This window comes from Ooceraea biroi, chromosome 9 (genome assembly GCF_003672135.1).
Source record: "Ooceraea biroi isolate clonal line C1 chromosome 9, Obir_v5.4, whole genome shotgun sequence".
In the NCBI taxonomy this organism is placed as follows: Eukaryota; Metazoa; Arthropoda; class Insecta; order Hymenoptera; family Formicidae; genus Ooceraea; species Ooceraea biroi.
In genome coordinates, this window is record NC_039514.1 from 9693808 (window position 1) to 9707356 (window position 13549).

Below are 13549 nucleotides of genomic sequence, written 5' to 3' on the forward strand. Positions count from 1 at the left end.
TTGGAATATCCGCCCGCTGTTTAGTGAGTTTTTATGTGTCAACTTTAAGATCTGAAATACGCTATACTTGGCGAAGCCAACAACGACAACATAACCTCAGAAAACAGTATCGAATATGATGGCGAACAAGTAGCGTATCGTACACTGCATTCTTTTTCCTTTCCAATTGAAAACGAATGCTGCTGAGGCTGCAAATATGATTTACTCAGCTTTAGGGAAAGGTGATGTAAAGCGTAAAAATAAAATAAAATATGGTACCCATAAAATGTGGTACCTGTGAAAGTGGAACGCGGCAAGTCATCTTGCAGTACAATACCATTCAGTCGCACGTCATAAAAGGGACGAAAGACATTATTTATTTGTTGGGCTGGGGAGTTCTCCCTCATGCGGTTTATTCACTGAACCTAGGCTCTTTAGATTACGATCTATTCCGATCACTCCAACGGCCCGTGGCTACCATGTGGATGCACACTCTAAAAGTGTGAAAGAAGTGCGAAAATGCCATTTGTTATCAATCAATCGGCCATTTCATCGATTCAAAACTGCTATCTTGTTTTCTAGAGGAGATTCGTCAGTTGCAATTAGAAAGATGGGCGAAAATGATGGCAGATTTCGAGGATGAAAATATATTTTCCCTTTTTTCACGCATACGTGTCTATGCATGAATGTAATATATAATCTGTACACCCTCAGAAAGGATTTCTGATAACAAGACGAAAAATATTCTTGACTAATTTAATCGTATTACAAGTATAAAAAATATGAAAATAAAACAATTTTTAATTTAAATCAGTAATTTCTATTCTTCTCTCTCGAATTAAATAAGATTGTCTTACTGTCTTGAGACAAGAGTAACATGTACAAATTTATGCTTATATATTCTTGTATGTAGAATAATTTGATATTAGCGCCACTTTATAGTAGGCTTTGTCGATGTCGACGCATCATTTTCTCACAGTCGCTCGTCGACTCGGCGCCGTCCTTTATTCGGATAAAACGGCCAATATTTATGTGTTGCAATCGAAAATCGGGAAAGTGTTTCTGTTATTTACAATGAATAAGTGCAATACTCTACAAGAAATATTAAAAGATATGGAAATGTAAGTAAGTATATACAATATACTTACTTGAGAAATAAGATTCGAGATAAGACATTTCCATATCTTTTAATATTTCTTCAGAAACACTTTCCCGATTTTTGATTGCAACACATAAATATTGGCCGTTTTGTGCAGATTCTACAAATTCTCTTAGAAGAATAGAATAAGATGTCTTTTAGATCTCACAATATTCTTAAATCAAGAATATTTTGAACTTGCTAGAAATTTTTATCTAAATCCTTCTGAGAAAATGAATGAGATAGCACCAAGATTATTTGAATCTAGATTTTCGAATTTTCTATTCAAGATTAAAATATGCTTCTTTTGAATAATAAATATGATTGTCGCTATAGCGATCTTATTTTATGATAGATTAAAGAGTAATAGCATTAAGTCCAGAAATCTTTTCTGTGGGTGTACAATGCGTGTAACGTATGCGTGTCTATGCGTGCATGCGCGTGCACGCATCGATGATACGGATAAGATGAAGATACGCAAATAGCCCGGCGCCACGATGTTGCGATGAGTCGTGAGATCGTTATTATTGATTCAATTCGCGCGAATCCAACATATACTTATAATCTTAGCGAACGACAGATTATCGACGTTCCCGTCATCTTCCCCGGCAAAGAATTAAAAAGGAAGAAAATGATTTTGAACACTGACGCATTCAAGAGCAATGCGGATTTCACGGTGGTCTTGCCGCAGCTTTTGCCGTGACCGCACGTTGCGAACCTATTCTCCGGGGTACAATAGATAGCTATGTCTTCATTTTGCCGGATCTCCCGTTGCAAATGAGGGGACAAGACGCCCTGTCGGGACCCAGTCGAGTGCGCTCGACGGGGCGCCCGACGTGCCACCCCTGCGCCGCCGCGTGTTTCGCATTATCGTGCAATCGCGTTATTAAACCGCGAGTGATAAGTAACAGGCGGCAGCCGTTGTCGCCGCGATTACGCGCCACGGGGTTTGAGAAGCGGCACGCAAAACGAGAGAGCGCACCGCGAGGGATGCGGCACGGAGTAGGATGATGAAATGCGAGCGATAGGGATGAAAACGCGTGACGAAAAATGGGGACGTAAAGCGAGATGACGAGTAGGCGTATAATAAAAATAGGCGGAGGTGAGTGAAAAGGGGAGACTACGTCGACGAATTGCACGGATTATTACCATCTAAGTGTGGTTCAACAGTATGGCGAGTCACGACGCGTTGTACTCTCGACCGTCACTTTGGAATTTATGGAATTTACGCACTTCGATGTGACGGTGAATTTACGGTCGTTAGGCGCACGCGAGTGCTCGCGGTGAGCGCGCGGATAATATTTTATTAGCGAATTTCGCGACTCCCGTGCCCGGATAGGTCAAAACTGTTTATCACTGCAAAAATCCTACAGGTGGCAACACTGTATAGGGCGGTGTATCGCGCAATGTCCCGCTGCGTCGCACGTTTCGCATTATCATGCAATCGTTTCGTCGCGCGTTTATCCCGAAAAAATAATAAAGCGCCGCCGGGAACAGTCGACACGACACGAGTACCGATATCTCCGATGTGTGCTAATGCCAGCGTGATCTTTCCTTGGAAATTGATACAGGCCGATCCCAGAAAAATGCAGCGGGGAACGTACTTTATCTCGCAGATAACCGACGCGCGCTTCGCGATCTAATCTCGAGGGCGAAATCGCAGAAAAGATATAAGAAATTAAAATCGATGTTCGGATTACGCTTGAACTTTCCTTTTTACGGTCTTCCTCGACCCTCGCAGATCAATTAGCGGCTTGTTATCGCTGTCACGTCATCAGCATTATCAAAAACGCGCGAGCATTTCCGTGGCTGCGCATCCTCGCCGATCGTGTTTGCGCGCATCGATTCTCTCCACGGTCCACGTGTACGTGCGTGGCTTTCCGAAATAAGACCCTAATTTTGGCGGCTCGGAGACGTTATTATCAGTTTGATATTAAATTACGTGCCACGAATCAATAACCTGTTCCGAGCGCGCGGACGACACATCGCGATTACATCGGCGCGGGAATCTCTCTCTCTCTCTTTTTTCTTTCTTTTTTTTCTCTCTCTTTGTAAATAACACCATTACCGGCCTTATCGCGCGGGAAAACGGGGTGGCCTCCCTCGAGAGGTTTGCCTCGAAGGAGCCGCCCGCGTTGCACTCGTCAGATTTCCCACCTTATTGATTCGGTATGACTTTCGACGCGTCGACGCTAACAGTACCGTTCCTCGAAGCGCGCGGCGGTTGAGTCACGGCCGCGTGTATGTCTCTCTCTCTCTCTTGCAGTTAATAAAACAAGAACGTAGCACTCCGCACGCCGCTCCGTATTGATCAACGCGATCTTGCCTCCGCGCGTCTTCCCGCTCGGTCGAATGACAGATTCGGGATACGCACCGTCTTCCTGGTTGCCGGTTGAAAAATTAATCAGTTCCAAAGATTGGCCAAAGGGTTCGTGCAACTTTCATTAATACGGACGTGAGGACCAATGCGTTCAAGAGACGTTCCCCGAGGTATCGAAATGATCCCGCAGATCCACTTCGAGATTTATCCTCTTACCGTCGTTGAGCTGTACCCAAGCTGAAACGCGAGGATCCCGTAATTATTATCATTATTGCACGCGGAGCTCTGGAGAAGAAATTTCTCGATAAGATCGGAATTGCGACACGCGGATAGATCGCGCGGGTAGCGCGCGGCGAGAGCGGAACGAGGACTCGCTCGCGCGTTGGAATCCATGCCGACTTGAAGGCCGATCGAAGCGAATTTTTCCCGTTTTGCCGGCGCGACGCCTGCTTCATCAGCGTTCGCGCTCGCCTCCTTATCACCGCGCAGCAAATGTGCAAAGCGCGACCGGTTCGCACGGCCGAGCGAGAATGGCCGATTGTGAGGTCGTAGGATCCAGCAATCGCGATTTATGGGCGGTCATTGCGTCGCCGTTGTTGCGTCACCGCAGAACTGGCGAAACGCGGAGACACGCGCGCGAGGTATCGCTGGTAGGTCAGTTACGCGCAATAAATGTCGGGTGGAGCCGCGCGGTGATTGTAATTGCGACGTTTCGTGATGCAACATTTTTTTCTTCGAATTTTCGGCTTATCAGTGGTCGACGACGCGCCTCAGTTTGCGTATCGAAAGGGAAGTCGCGCTGATAAAACGCGCGGCGACTCCGTGGCGCGGTCACGAGTGCCTTGTGATGGTGGACTCCTCCGTTTTTCCGCCGTGCTCTGCGTTTTTCTGATTGCTGGGAAATAATCTCCACATGTAAAAATATGTAATATATGAATCACGTGTGAAAGTGGCATCGTCAAATCGACACGGATAAGAAGCGTGCCGCGAGCGCATTTTGACGTATTTTATTATCGCGACGTCCGCATCGATCTCTACGACTTTTGTTCGATGGACTCGACACGATTTTATGACAGAAGAGAGAAACAATTTTTTTCATAATTTTCCAGCGGTACGTTCGTGCGGTACAATTTCGCTTGAAGCGCGCGGTAAAAATCGTAGAGGGTCGAATCACAGGAGGGTCGGTGCGAGTTCTCTGAAACTCCGTTTAAGTACCGGACAGGGTTAAGGTCGGGGGTTCGGTCTCGACCGCGCGCGCGCGCGAGCACCCTCGTTTCCCTTTTTTGTCCCGTTACCCTTTAACCACGTGTTTACGACGAGTATTCTCGTAAAATTCTGACCTTTCGCCCGCGTCCAACTATTCGAGGATTGCCGGAAGGATTATTTGACCTTTCGCGCCGACTTACGTGTCCGATTACGGTGGCATCATATCCGATAACGATCCTTTTATAGAGATCTCCCCCGCGCGAGCGGAAAAGTCGCGCGGGCGCGAAACGGAGTAACATTTGAGCGTTCTCCACGAGCGGTCGCGCGATTTTTTTTCATAGCCAGCAGGCGGGACGGCCGCGCTGCAATTTCGCGGCATGCAGTAGGCGGGAATCGGCGAATTCGCTGTTCATATCGTGCTTTCAGTGGTGCAGCCTGCTGTGACGGCCGTCGCTATTAAATTTCATACATGTGACACACAAACAGGCGTCTGTTTAAAATTCCGCGTGCACGCGCGCACCACTCGGTTTCCGCCAGCGAGAGTGACGCGGGTTTTGTTCTTTCGCGAGCGTTCTCGCGCGTGGAGTCTTGCGCGCGGAAAACTACCGTCGCGCGGAAAGTCATCGCGCAATCGGATCCTGCTTAGCTCCGCATTGCGCGGGAAATGAAATCGTGTAACGCTGAAAAAGAGTGACAGGGAGATGGAAGGAAAAGGGAAGGTAGCAGCACTCATTACGGAGGTGGAGTACACACGCATTTTGCGCGAAAGTGCCTCTCCCGCCCGTCCCGGCGTATATTCGTCGTAATTACGCTGCACGAAATCGCGTTACGTTGATTTCTGCCGCTTACATTTGAAACGGGAAATGAATGAGGTGCGAACCGAAATGTGCGACCACGATGAACATTACGCGCCGACTTTTGTTTCGCGCGCGGAAAACGCACGTGCACGTGTTGTCGTCGAGATTCAGAATTTCTTTTTCTGCTAAGTAAAAAAATTCAGTATCAATTTTATTACGTATCTATCTCTATTAGTATACATACGAGCTCATTTGAGGAATCGATTGGGAAACGCAACCGAATAATTTTTGCGCTCGGCACACTCAATAAAGCTCCTCCTTGTACGAAGCTCGATAATAACCAAATAAAAAATGAATATCGAAAACAAAAAAATTCTGGCACTTTGAAAATTCTGGGTCCGAAATTTTGTTTCGAAATCCGGAGTTCTGTTGAGAGTTCTGATGGGCCCCCAAAGAGTTCTACCGATTATCCCTGAGAACCAATGCTCTGAAATCGAAAACAAAAAAGTTCTGGGTCGGAAATTTTTGTTTGGCAATCCGGAATTCTATTGAGAGTTCTGATGGCCCCCCAAAGAGTTCTACAAATTATTCTTAAGGTTCAAAGCGCTAAAATTAAAAACAAAAGTTATAGCCGTTTGAATTTTCAGTTTCGTGAAGTTAGTCCCCCCCGGTGTTTCAAATGGTGTTTTCGTTACTTTAAATGGCAGAACTCTTTCTAAAAGGGACTGAGAACTCTAGAACTCTTCGGGGGGCAATCAGAACTGTGCTTATTTGTTTCAAATTTTGAAGAAGGGGGGCCAACCTCACAGAGGTGATTTTCCGCGAAATGATACGCCAGCTTCACACACACAGTTTGGTACTCGTGCTGCTTTCCTCGATATCACCGCAGAATTTCAGTTACCCTTACTATTCCGCGGAATCATTCGGACGATGCTGAGCAGTCGTCGATGGTTCTATGCGTGTCGGAGTGATGAAGCATCGTATTCTCGATACTGGTGCAATGCCGTGCCTCCTTTTCTCGTCGGCGTCGCGCGTGCGACAGAAGCGCGGCGCGTCCGCTCGCGCGTCAGCGCGTGCATGACACGCGGCGCGTCCGCGTGCCCGTACGCGGAAACGACGCGTCTAATAATAGACGACACGTTTCTCCACGCCGGTATTTATTGGCCGGTTCGCGCTCTTGGTCGTCACGACGCTGCTCTGAACCTGCGTGCGACGCGAGATAACACTTTCGAGCGTGATAAGATCAAAGTCAAAAGAGAGATATGACATGCATCAATAGATAGATGTATCTGTTCCGTCCTTTCGGGCTGCAGGAAGAGTCCCTTCCTTTTTATCATCTCTTATCACTGGCTCCAATGTGCTATCCTGTGCTCGTGTCGCCTTATTTCTTTTTAATAGATTCCATATTTATCATTTTTTCACGCAGAGACGTGATGTTAATGATATCTGCAACGTGTCATGTATACTTGCGCGTTGCGCGAGAGGATCTTTCGCAAGCCAAGTTATAGCTCCGCGTTAGCGTGTGACGTGACTGATGAACAGCGTGGTACGTTCGTCCGTTGTTAATTGCGGCGTCGATACGTCGCACAGACTAGCCTTCGCAAAACACGCTTCTGCGTTACTTGAATAGAAAATGCTTGCGAGAGAGGGCGGGCACTCGCGGCAAAAAGCACGAGGCGAAGGAGCGCGCGTTTCACGCGGACGGCGGCTTTTCGCGCTTTCGTCGCGCGAATTTGTCGAAACGTCCGCACGGAAAAACGTGCGTTGGGAAACGCTCGACGTCGTATCGTGAAGACCGTAAAATCTCGTAATCGTGCACAGGTTTACATAAAGTGTACGCGAGATACGCTTTCAGAGACCCCAACGGATACGGTAATCGCGAGGCACGATAGCACGATCTTTGGACAGATCCAGTTTACTCGGACTTGCCCGAGCACGATAACTGAGTTACAGGTATTTCTTCATAATCGATCGCTTCGACCGTTGATTTCTCGTCTCCGGTGTCAGTCGACATCCGGCAGTTTCCGGTAACGTCCCGCCACGTTTCTTCCGGTAAGACGGAGGGAGAAACTTCACCATGGGCGCATCATGGGTGTATCGTTTCGGCCGTTAAGCACGGTCGGTGATCATTAGTCACGCGTTTTCAATATCGACGTCTTTGACGTGGTCCTGGGAGGTCGGGGAGAGAAGGAGGGAGAAGGAAAGGAGACGTCGTCGACGAGAATGTCAATGACGAGACGCGCGCGAGAGAGGAAGCGGCGGAGGAGTGTCGCGACTTTCGCGCCGAAGAACAAAGTGCTGGTTGTCTGCGGAAAAACGAGGAGGACCGGCACGACAGTCGTACTTGCACACGTAAATAAATCAGATGACGGCGACATTGCAATTTCGAACCCACGATCGACCGATGGCTCCCCTTCTGCCTCCTTCTCTTCTGTCCTTCTTGTCTTTCTGTGTTTCGTTCTCGCTCGGATTCTATATGCTTCGGTTTCGCTCGCGAGGAGAGTTTGTGAGGAAAGAGTGTGGATGGCTGTTTACGCGCGTTTTATCAATGATCAAGTCGTGGAATCATTAATATCGGCCTCGAGATGTCCGCTTCACGCCGGCAAACACACGCGCGCGAGCGAGCGAGCGAACGCTTTGCGGGGGTACGTAAGTGGACAGGAATAGATCGTGGAAAGTGGGCGACGCTATTATTATTAGTACTGAAGAATGCTCGGATAATAATAGCCGTTAATTATGATGTACTGGACAGTCTTTCTCTCTCATTCTCCCGTTCTTTCCTCACGCGAACTAAAAGCTAAACGCGCGAGCCGGTGGAATCCGAGCGCTGCACTGAAAGTAAGACACGTTTGCCATGTGTTGAACATTCGCAGCGCGAAACACAACATTGTACGATGCATCGCTCAAGTTCCTTTTCAAATTTCCAAGAATTATATAAAAAGAGTAGAAAGAACATCGAAAATTATCACATAAAGCACTTTTCTTCCACATGCGCCGGATTATCTCTCTCATAAAATATTTGGAAATTTAATCAAGAATAATAATCGACAAAACAAGAGACGAAAACGATTAGAGGGAAATAACAGATAAAAGTACAAATAAAAACTCAATTATACTATCGCAAAGTGGTGTAGAGCGTATTGTCACGACCGCGAAGTCGTCGTAAATCTTTATCTCGCCGAGTCGAGGCGGATAACCATAGGCGCCGTTGGATGATCCTTGGGATCCCGACGCTGGTCGTGGTCGATCGCCGGTCGTCGATAACGGCGGAACAGCTGTTGATGCGTGCGGCGGGTCTCGCGCGGGTTTCCACCAACCGCCGTTCCACCACCGCACGAGGGACGATGATGGTAAGGGGGCAAGGGCGCGGAGGGGCGTGCAGGCAGGGCGCAGACCACCTGGCCCCAAACCTGAGCGCTCCGGGTCTGTGTTTCTATGGGGCACAATGTTGCACACGATCGGTCTGGGATCGATCGGCGCGCCGCGAACAAAAGCCTCCTCCTCGCACCGGGTACGCGCGTGGGCGGTTACGAGCAGACGAACATATATTCGCCACCTCCACCGAAGGGAGGAAAATCTACCTCGGATCGGCCGCGCGTCCTCAAAATTGATCGGGATCGTGGAAGTGATCGTCCAACCGCGCTCGTTGTCGCTCGCTGTTGCCGATTGAAATTTCCACGAATAAAAATCGCGTTGTTTCGCGCTATAGTGCTCGAGTGTTTTATGCCACGAAGGATATAAGGGTTGCGAGGGTTGCGAAAGGAACTGCCTCTTTCCCGGCGCGACTGTTACTCGCGGGTTTTTAAAAGGATTCGGAATGGACCATCAGTTCTTTCGAAGGTATCGATTGGAATATCGGTGAGGATAAAAGGATTCAAATGTATCTCCTTCTTTCTCTCACTGAAAGTTTTGATCTTCAGTTGAGTAAGTAGACGGTGCGCTCTTCAAGACCTTTCAAGCTTTTGTTTTAAAATCATGCACTCTCTCTTATCATATAAATGTTTGTTTCCCATTGGCATAAATTATGGAAATCTAAGTGTCACTTCGATTTATGAGATGAATAATTGTATTGTTCTATTTTGTGTTCAAATAATATCTTTTCAGCATTTACGATATATTTAACAAATATATTTGACAAATATATTTGTTAAATATATCACGGTAAAAATCGAAATTTGTGTAATTTTACTAATAGCGAGGTACTAATAGCTGACTGCAAAGAACAGTGAGAAATGGATATAGTATAAACACAATAATTATAATATATTATCACTAATTATTAGCATAATTATCAATTTAACCTATTAAGTGTTTCAAACGCACATGTATTCAAATGTGCTGTTAATATTAGTTAAGGAAAAAGATAATAATTCTAAACGACGAGACGCTACATAGAGGTCAATCATTTTTATCTCGTTTTATTGATACTTACGAACATTAATACTCGATTTAATTCGGTAAAATACATATTCGTTTCATACATAGATGAGGTTTATATAGATATTTTACATTATATTATGGAGATATTTTGCATTTTTTAATTAAAATTAATTGACATATATAAGAGTTGAAACTTATTAAATTAAGTTACTCTAAAAGCAGAAACGCACCAGTCGTGCTATAAATACGGATTTACGATCAAATTTCTCGAAAGACAGACACGCGGCCGAGCTATAAATAAGAATCGAACGCGCTAGATATAACGATTGACCGAAATTCAAGATTGATACGTTCGGTGGCCGCGAGAAAAACGAACTTTTCGACACGCATGATGCCAGATCCCAACTTAAAAAAATAATATTTGATTATGTTTGTCAAATTTGTTGCGCACGTTCATCTAAACCGCACGGCATCGACCGTCGAACCGCGTCACTCGTCGTTATCCACGGGGGTCGTTAAACGTCGTAAAATTGCCTCGTGGAAGGTGCGCCTGCCGTGAGCAGGAGGAAAGAGAGAGTGGCGGAAGAAATGCACGGGGAAAATAGCGGGGGCGGATACGCGCCCCTTTCCCGGCGATCGACGCGATTTTCCGCACGTGACTTCCGATATTAAATATTCAGTCGCGAGGGTTACCTGCAAACGTGGCCACGTAAATCCGAAAGTTCGCTCCACTTTCATCCACTTTCGTCTACTTTTGCCTGCTTTCCACGGGACATTAATTCCACATCGTCGTTACATCGATTGTCGATTACCACGACGGGTCATCGAGTCATCGGGGTGACGAACTGGGCGAGAGAGAGTGGGGAGGCAAGGGGAGACGTCTGAAGCGAAGTTCATCAATTGATGTTCCGTAGGAGAATATTGGCGCGCGCGCGCCACGCTACGCTGGAGGCATATTCAAAGGTTTGAGATAAGAACGCGCAACCGTGATTATCAGCCGCTCCAAAGCGGTCTCGTCCTCGCGCGCGTGCCGCGAGGATCAATCGCGATCGCCATTCATGTCACGGCGCTCCAGGTGCCGGCGCGACCTTTTCTCTCAGACGCTTTTTGCCGTCATCTCGACGCAGCACGTCGTCGACGATGGATCGATCGACCGACGAGCCGAGCTCCCGCGATCGTCGCGGACGTGGAGCCATTGGCGAATTCAGGCAACTGCTGAATTATCGCGTCTTAGGGAGTGCAAGAGCTCGCAACGTGCAACCTTAAATTCAAACTATCTGCGGTTCGGGAACTCGAAGCTTTGATATATCTAAGTAATAGAGTTGTATTTTTTAGCGAATGCTAAGACTGGCGGACGGGAAGTTTTAACATCGAATTCAACTGACCTTTTGACTTTCTTCGTCTGTCGTTGGATTGGTTTTTCGTACGCTTTGCCTTGAAACCACTATTTCGCTTGATCAGGACAAATTGGTGAAATCAGTGCGAGGATTTCATTTCGAGATTATCGCTCAGCAATCCGAGTTACTTTACAGCGAACGAAATTACAAGACTAGAAAAAGGAATGGATGGGACAGCAGCGAGTTCACGGAATCACGATCGGGGGTCCTAATTGGCGACCCCGTTTATCGGGCAACCTCGCTGCCGCGCGAAGCGCGCAGCCACGGGGATCGGATCGATGCGCCGCGCGCAAAAAGCTGATCCCGCTATTTAAAGGCATATCCCAGATATCCCGATCCCGCTATTTAAAGGCATATCCCAGATTTTACTACGCGACGGATTTTACTCCGAGGTCCGTTAATGGGACGAATACACGTACGGTCCAGAGGCGTTCACGATCGGCGTTGATCGTCGTAGAAAGGATTGCGAACGGGGATAATAATAAGCCGCGACGAGAATGCATAAGAAAGAAAGAGAGAGAGAGAAGAGTGACGTGTATTGAATTATGAGGTAGTACGCGACCGCGTGTCGCAAATCGTAATCGAACGTCTATGAATCGACGATGAGACGACTGGAATGATGCACTAATGGTCGCCCTGTATCTTTTCTGATTTCAGGTACCAACGCGTCGGCCCCGTTGTCGTGAAAAGCATGAAGGCTGTCAACGACACGAAGTGAAGCAGGCCTTCTCCCACTCCCCGCCCAACCCCTGTGGATCTCTCATTTCCGAAAAACGCACTTGCCGAAACGAAACGACGAACGAAGATTGAACCTTCTGGCTGTAAAACGTACATTTTGGAAAAGGAACGTGAAAGGAGGGAGGCCAAAAGCTAGTAGAATTTTAGTGAAAGTTCGAGGAAGCGCGCAGTCCCACGCGAGATAAGCATATAAATATATACATACATACATACATACGCTCTCCCCTCCAATACCTACATAATACATCATCTATATATGTACATATATAGAAAGAGGAAACGAGAGAGAGAACGGGAGAAACACAAGATATACATACTTATAAAGAAATATATATATATATAAATATATAGGGGGGGAGCGATTCCCGCGTGAGTGCGCGTGTACATAAGAGCTATTTTTCGTATGAGAGCGAGAGAGACGCGCCCTGGCCGGCGAGAGGAAACGAGGCGCGACACGAGGTTCGGGAGCGTCCTCGAACGGGCGAGGATTTAACGTGTCCCTGTTGAAGAGGAGAGCCGACTCGCCGTCGAGCGGTGAGAAACGGCGAAGAGGACGGCGAAGGGGAAGGTGGAGGCGACGACGACGAAGGGAGAACGAAAGGGATACGCGCCGCGTCACGCTTGCCTGAACGTCGTTTCAATGCTCCCCGGTCCGGATCGCCGGTGTTTCTTCTCCCTCCCGCGCACGAGTAGCCCCCCTCGCGGAGACTGACCGGGCCGAGGTACTCCCGTGAGGAATCACCGGGAAGCAAGGCAGGAAGGAAGGAAGGAAGGAAGAGGAAGAGGAAGGAAGGGCGAACGGTCGAAAGCAAAGCGGAAGGGTGAAAAAAGCGGAAAAGCGGAGAGGAAGGAAAGAAGAGGGAGAAAAAAGTGACAGAAAAAAGGAAGGGAATATAGGAGTGATCGCACGGCATCGAGAGGGCCGGCTCCATGTTGTGAGCGTCTGAGGACTGCCGAGGGCAGCAGCGAAAGGGCGGAGTAGGGTGCCGCCGCCGTTATGGAGTACGGTGGCGGGGGCGGTGGGGCACGCGGGGGTGTCCAGCCACCCACCGCGGGGGCAAGGGGCATCACCGGCACCGACACTACCGACGCTGCGTGGCACAAGCACGAACAGATGATGCTCATGGAGTCTAGGCACAAGCAACAATGTGAGTACGAACGCACGTTTCTCCCCACGATTCATTTTGATGCCTCCCGCGTCTCTACCAACCCGGTTTTCCACCCCCGGCGAGAACGCGCGCGCATTCGGACGGGTGGCGGGAACTTTTGGTTGCGGATTATCGGTTTAAGAGCGGAAGGGGGACGGAGAAAATGGTTTATTTCGTGGTCTAGGATCGATTGGGAGTGGAGGGGGAACGAGAGGGTGAAGGCTCTTCGTCGATCTCTCGGGAAAACCTCGTATTTAATTAGCCGGACGATGCTCCATGATTAATTACTGTGAAACCAAGCATAATTTCCCGATTAATTGTGACTCGCGACGGGGAGTCGAATGAGAGGATAAAACTTCGAATAAACCGCGAGGTCGAGTTTTTCGTCGTTGCTGGACAACGTTGCTGTAAATCTCATTTCGTTTCCCGCTGTGGCAGTGTTTCAC

The 13549-nt window shown here is 47.8% G+C and overlaps 1 protein-coding gene across 1 annotated transcript in view; it reads left to right on the top strand.

Moving 5' to 3' along the window:
- LOC105284688 (serine/threonine-protein kinase minibrain) overlaps window positions 1–13549 on the top strand; it is a 63416-nt gene that overhangs the window by 2468 nt on the left and 47399 nt on the right. The window contains exon 2 of the mRNA XM_026972141.1: window positions 11875–13103. Coding sequence (XP_026827942.1) covers window positions 12953–13103 — 151 coding nt within the window. The 5' untranslated portion in view covers window positions 11875–12952. The remainder of the gene's footprint in view (window positions 1–11874; window positions 13104–13549) is intronic.